The 6970-nt window shown below is 51.1% G+C and overlaps 1 protein-coding gene across 1 annotated transcript in view; it reads left to right on the top strand.

Annotated features, from left to right (window-relative positions):
- PAOX (polyamine oxidase (exo-N4-amino)) overlaps nt 1-6970 on the top strand; it is a 12632-nt gene that overhangs the window by 1545 nt on the left and 4117 nt on the right. The window contains exons 3-5 of the mRNA XM_006867491.1: nt 1150-1349; nt 5036-5288; nt 6563-6675. Of these exons, the coding sequence (XP_006867553.1) occupies nt 1150-1349; nt 5036-5288; nt 6563-6675 (566 nt within the window). The remainder of the gene's footprint in view (nt 1-1149; nt 1350-5035; nt 5289-6562; nt 6676-6970) is intronic.

Raw genomic sequence — 6970 nt, forward strand, 5'->3', positions numbered from 1 at the left:
GGAGTACGCACAGGCCCCTCCTCCCCACCCTGCCCTCGCCCAGCTGCCGACCTGCTTGGGCAGGCACCCAGGGCTGCCCGACCCTGCTGTCTGTGCCCCAGGGCTGCCTGTTCCTTCCCCTCCCCCAGCTTTGCTTCAGCACCCAGGGCTGCCCGTCCTGCCCCCCCCTTTGCTTCAGCACCCATGGCTGCCCCACCCTGCTGTCTGTGCCCCAGGGCTGCCTGTTCCTTCCCCTCCCCCAGCTTTGCTTCAGCACCCAGGGCTGCCCGTCCTGCCCGACCTGCTTGGGCAGGCACCCAGGGCTGCCCGACCCTGCTGTCTGTGCCCCAGGGCTGCCTGTTCCTTCCCTCCCCCCCCCTTTGCTTCAGCACCCAGGGCTGCCCCACCCTGTTCTCTGTGCCCCAGGGCTGCCCGTTCCCCACCCCCCATTCCCCCTGCCCCCCAGCTTTGCTTTAGCACCCAGGGCGGCCTTCCTGCAGGGCTGGGCTTTGGGGGTCAGGGCTGGGACCGGAATGCCACTTGTCCTCCCTGTTTGATACAAGCCCTTTTCTTTTCCTGGTTTTGCTCATTGGGGGGAAAACAGTTACTTTGAAGAGAAAGTGATGAAGGACAGATGTCTTGTAACCCTTTATTCCACTGAGATTTATTGAGTTGTCTGGTGCCAACAACTCTGTGAGGGGTTTAGTCTGCAACAATGGCCAGACACAGGCCCCAGAGGGACCCTCCCCAGTGGACTCTTCTGGGGGCTGCCCAGGTACCCGCTGGTGTGTCTGCTGGGACCCTTTGTCACCCCGTGGCTCCGAATCCGAAGCAGGGCGTTGGCATTGCAGCTTAGGAACCTTGCTCTTTTGGGATGTTTGCATGGTAAATCTCTCTAATCCTCCCATCAGTGTAAGAGGCAGCTATTATTACCAGTCCTCAGTGAACACCAAAAACCACAGCTCAGGTCAGCAGCTGGCGGGGTGTGTGTGAGACAGTCCAGGTCTGCCGGCCGCCGGCTCCTGGGATCAGAAGGAAAGCAGTGGTTTTCTGAGGAGGGGCTGGCCTTGAAGACTGAGAGCCTGTGGGGTGATTTCAGGCAGCCCCCCTTCTAGAGACACGCTTTCTCGAGACACGCTTTCTCGCCACTCACGGCACTCTCACCCCCAGGGGCTACGAGGGTCTCACAAACTGCATAGCAGCCTCCTTGCCAAAGGACATCCTGGTGTTCAACAAGCCTGTAAAGACTATTCATTGGAGCGGATCCTTCCGGGAGGAGACTCTTCCTGGGGAGACATTTCCCGTGCTGGTGGAGTGTGAGGATGGAGACCGTCTCCCAGCCCACCACGTCATCGTCACTGTGCCTTTGGGTAAGGCTGACTTCTGCATCAGGCTTGCTTGCAGTCCACATTTACACTCTGCTGGCCATCCTTGTCCTGCCGCGCAGTGGTCTCTGGGGGATCTGCCTTGCTCCTATGAAACTCACATCTTCACCTAAGTCATCTCCAAAGAGCCCTGCAACCCGTGGCCTTGAACGGAGGGGCTATCTTTCAGTAGAGTTGTGCTGCGTAAGGTTTTCAGTGGCTAGGGTTTAAGCAGTAGATTGCCAGACCTTTCTTCGTGGCCCCGGTGGTTGGACTCAAACCTGCAACCTTTCCATAGATGCCGAGCATAGTCAGTAGCCATTTTCAGAGAAGCCTTCCAGATGGGCGGAAGCAGTTGGTCAGTGTTACTGGACTCTTCCGCCTCAGGGCTGCCTTCAGAGGGTGACCAACATCTCTCCGTCTTGGTGATGGGAAGAGGATCAGGTGTCAGGATTAGCTGTGCATGGGGTTACAGTTAGAAGCCTCGGGGTGGACACTGGAAATGTGGTAAAGTGTGGAGGTGGTAGACTAGTAGCTGCCTCTTACTGACCACTGACTCCACAGGGCGTCACGCAGGCACGTCCCCTGCCTGGGCACCTTCTCTCATGTTGTCACTCTCCCTGCTCGGCCAGTGCAAATGTCGGGGTGAAGCAGTTAGATTGGATTGCAGGTTCACAAAATGACCAGTGTCAGAGCCGACATTGGATTTTTTTTTGGTCAAAGATGAAAACTGAAGAGCTGCTACCCCAGGGAGGCCAGTGGCTGCCGAGCTTTGTCTTGTTTTCGGTTGGGTTACATGTGGCCCGGCTACGTAGTGTACCTCCTTTCCCACAAACAGAATCGTACTAGATGCTTTAGTCTGCTCCGGGTTTGCTTTGCTTCTCTGCTTCATGCATTTTTGTCCATGTTTGCAGGTTAAGTCTTGTCGGGGACCCGCCTCGACATTGGGGTTCAGTTCACGAGGAGAGGATACCTGACGGCGATTCATATATATCCAGAATACACAAAAGGAGACAAAGAGAGAGACTAAGAGACACTCCGAAGCCAGAGTGAATGCTGGACTGGCATCAGGCAGATCCTGCATTGCAAACATCTCAGCCACAAAGGCCGTAATATCCTGCATAGTGAACATGTTAGCTAAACAGGCAGTATGGTTGCAAGGCTGGACTGTGCACCCTGCATGCTGAAGCGCATGCCTTGCCAGTCGTAATGCACTGCTATCTTTACTCTATGCCTGCCAACCAGCAATGCACTGATCTTTACTCCATGCCTGCCAACCAGCAATGCACTGATCTGTACTCCATGCCTGCCAACCAGTAATGCACTGCTATCTTTACTCTATGCCTGCCAACCAGCAATGCCACCTGGGGAGGCCCAGGCCTCTGCTTTATTCAGGGGAGGAGCCTCACACCAAGCTGGGAGACACTTAGGCAAGGTACAGCTAACATCAGTACTTTTCCAGACATTCAGGTAACTTTACATAGTACTTCACTGGTTCGAATCCCAGGCCAGCAACTTGGATTCTCAGGCCCAATTAACATATCTATAGCCCCTGAGCATAGTTGGGGGAAGGTGAGAGTTAAAGACAAAAGCTTGGGTGGAGTCCTGCTGCTTTGGCTTCCTGAGCCAGGTCTGCAGGAGGACTCCAGACGCCCAGGTGAATGGGCTGCACCTGGAAAAGGATTAGGGAGGATGGGTTCTTTGTCTATAGAACAAAGAGCTGTGAAGTAGCTAAGACATTTTCAGTTAATCCTTTGGAGAAATGCTTAACCTTACAACCTTCAGTCTTGGCTTTAGGAAAATATCACATTTATCTGTGGATTGTCAAAGGCTCCAGTGTATTAATTTAATATATATACCTGAATATTAATATGAAAGCAATTTGCCATTAACTGCCAGTGGCCTCATTTGTTACACTCGGCCCTAGCGGGCCTCGAACCTCTGATTAGTCTTACATGGTCTGCAACAAAGTCTGCTATAGTCTGTAGTTTTTAGCTTCTGGCATTAATGATGTTTACTCATTCATTCATTCATTCACTCATTTTTTGCGGTGTGTACTTACTAAATGCTCATCCTTGGGGATATAATCAGTAGATACACTGTCAGAACTATGTTGATACTTGCATGTGCCACATTGTTTTCTTACAGGTACATGGCGCCCTCTTGCATGTACATGTTATTCTTTAATGACCATAGATGGGAATTTAGGTTGTCTTCATTTTACACAGTGTTTATTCTGTACATTTGAGAACATTTGTGTGAAGATGCTTTTACGGTCCATTCCTATACTGGAAAGTGCTGGGTTGCCACCTGGACCGATGGGACTGCCTTTGGAGGTGGCCGTTAGAGTGCCCACTCTGCACATCTGCATGGTCTGGCGATAGTCTTTGCTTCGTTACTGATTGTGTGGTCACCGTTTCCTTAGTGACTTAAGAAGGTTGTCATTACCATGTGTGCTGCAAACACGAGTCTTTCATCCCAGTTTGCTGTGTGCTAAATTTACTTTTTGTCACGCAGATTGATTTTCATGTAGGTGTAACTAGGCTCCAGACTAACTGTTTTTTAAAATTTTAATAGTAATTGTTGTTGTTGTTGTTAAGTGCCATCAAGTCGGTTTCAACCCTGAACAGGGTTTCTGAGGCTGTAAATCTTTACGGGAGCAGAAAGCTACATCTTTCTCCCGTGGAGCAGCTTGTAGTTTCGAACTGCTGACCTTAAGGCTTGCAGCCCGATTCGTAACCACTACGCTACCGGAGCTAGCTTTAATAGTAATAAGTTTATTTATTTTTTCAAAGTGTTTATTGTGAATTATGTGAGAGTGTACATGGGAGAACACCAGCTTTACATGCATCCTAGCGTTTCATTGCAATGATTACAATCCCCTCGCTGCATCGTCAAACTTATGGGGTACACCCCATAAGTCTGTCCCCCAGCCGTCAGCACACAGCCCCTCTCCCTCTCTTGTATCTAAAGTCTCCAGCTGCTCCATCTCTCCACATCATCATCTCTGCCTCCATCTCAGGCATCACTGCTTCTCTGGGTAGGGTCCCTCTCTCCGCTCTTCTCCCTTCATGGTCCCAGGGACCTCTGCTCCTAGATTGAAAAGTTAAGCACTCCCCTCCTTGCTGTAAAACATCTACCTGTACATTTCCAACCCTCACAAGCTGTCCTGATAACAATTATTCACTATTGTGCCATGTGAGAGCTATCCCCATCTCGTTTCATCAGCCCCACCCAGACAGATTGGAAACCACTCAGTGGAGATTCTACCTTCCTCCACACCCTCTGGAACTAGGCTCCCCCTTGAAAGCTTGTAAGCAGTCAGACTAACTCTTATTACGGTGGCATTCAGAGGCTGAGAATGAGAAAACATTCAGAATGCTGACAGTTTGGGTGATGACGTTTATCGTCCCTGTTGACCTGCAGGCCCAGTGTGTGCTGTCTCCCTCCACCATTGTGCGGGTCATCAGGCCGTCCTCATGTCTGCCTCCTATGGGCCGTGGAGTTAGTAGGCTTAGGTGGAATTAATGGGGGCTGGAGGGTCTTTGAAGGAGGGTGTGGCTTTGGTGTCTGGACATCTATAAGAGCCTCTTCCTCCACTCTGTGGACTGGGGCACAGGTGGAGTTCATGGTGGTTGGAATTCAGTTTAAGAGCTTCATGTGGTTAAGTCAAGTCCAATTGTGAATTCCAGGTTTTCTTAAAGAACGTATGGACACCTTCTTTCAGCCGCCACTGCCCTCTGAAAAGGCAGAAGCGATCAGGAAAATGGGTTTTGGGACCAACAATAAAATCTTCCTGGAATTTGAGGAGCCATTCTGGGAAGCGGACTGCCAGAGCATGCAGTTGGTGTGGGAAGATGCACTGTTGCTCGAGGATGCTGCAGCCGACCTACAGGACACCTGGGTCAGGAAGCTTTTTGGCTTTCTTGTTCTGCCCACCTTTGGGTAAGCGTGCCTCTCGAGCTTGTCTGCAAGAACTGAGTGTGTGGCGTCCTTAGGCCTTCACTAGAAGGCCCATGGTGTGGTTGTTGGTTGCAGTGTATTTTTGGAGGACTCCACAGGTGCACCCTGTGGCCCTGGTAACAGGCACCTAGACTCTAACCCCCATGAGACAGACGTAAGATTTCTGCACGCAGCTGGTCAGGACCTAGTGCATGACAATAGATGGAAAGGCACGTTGAAGCAGTAAGGAGATCCTTCACTGAGAGTCCACAGGAAGCTGGGCAGTGCACGTTACAGAAGAAAGCTGACTCATGGGTCTGTCTGTAACTGGGGTGGGGGTGGGGTGTGCAATATTTAAATGTGATGTAGTAATTGAGCAAAATGCCTTCTCTATCAGGAGCTCTGGTAGCGTAGTGGTTACGAATCAGGCTGCGAACCGCAAGGTCAGCAGTTCGAAACTACCAGATGTTCCGTGGGAGAAAGATGAGGCTTTCTGCTCCTATAAAGATTTGCAGCCTCAGAAACCCTGTACAGGGTTGCTATGAGTCGGAACCGACTCCACAGCACACAACAACAACAGCATCCTTGTTTATAATGGAGTTGTAGACCCACAAACAGAGCACTAAATTGCTGGGCCTAATCGGTCAACGTAGTAGCGTATATGGAATTAGGGGCTGGTTTAGAACACAACTCCATGACTAATTTAGGACGGACAGATTGATGTTTCTGGTAAGATTAAAAAGCAAAGCATCTAGGGATCAGGAGTGATTACATCCACTGGCAACTCAGACCACCACACTTGTGCTTGTCTCCAGGGAGGGCGACTCTGCCGGTCTGTGGTACACAAGCTTGGTGGGATTTCCCACTGCATCACACGGAAAGTTGGAAAGACGTGCTCGACATGTAATAAAAATGATCACTCTTTTCTTCTTCATGAGGGACGTTCTCTTCAGTGAGTTTGGCCCTTTTTGTTCTTCACTGCATGTTTGTGGTCCTGAAGGACTCAGCACCTGTGAGCATGACTTGGGGCCACCACCTTGATTCTGCTAGAGGCAGTAGTTTTTCCCACACTGCTTGTCAGTGCAAATGCCAACACTGTGGAATTCGAAAGCACTGTCTTAATGGTAGGAGGATGGTTCTGGCCTTGTAGACCCGTCACCAGGTCTCCGGAACCCTGGGATCTGAAGCTGCACTTGAAAACCTGGACTGGGTTGTCAGGGAGCCCTGAGATGGTCACTGGTTCTTCCCAGCCCTGTCCCATGGCCTTTCTCCCACAGGTCTGGCCACGTCCTCTGTGGATTCATTGCTGGGCTCGAGTCAGAGTTTATGGAGACCCTGTCTGATGAGGAGGTGCTTCAGTCTCTTACTCGGGTCCTTCGGAGGATGACAGGTATTCACCCCGTCTCAGAGCCGCTGCCCTGTGTCCTGGGGGCTGCTCTCTGAAGGGGAACAAAACTGTTCAGCACAGAGAAGAGCTGAATGTGGCTCTCTGAATCTCTGGGTGGCCCCCCCAGTCCTTGTCTCCAGGAAACTCACAGCACTCTGTGAACACTGTGTGTTACTTTTCTCAAAATCTGCAACCAGAGTGCATGCGATGTGCTCAGCTGGGTTTTCCAGGCACGTCCCGGGTACACGGCTGGCCGGGACCACCCATCTGCCTGCTGCAGTGTGTGACTGGTCATTCC

The sequence above is a fragment of the Chrysochloris asiatica genome, unplaced genomic scaffold (assembly GCF_000296735.1).
Source record: "Chrysochloris asiatica unplaced genomic scaffold, ChrAsi1.0 scaffold00105, whole genome shotgun sequence".
NCBI lineage: Eukaryota > Metazoa > Chordata > Mammalia > Afrosoricida > Chrysochloridae > Chrysochloris > Chrysochloris asiatica.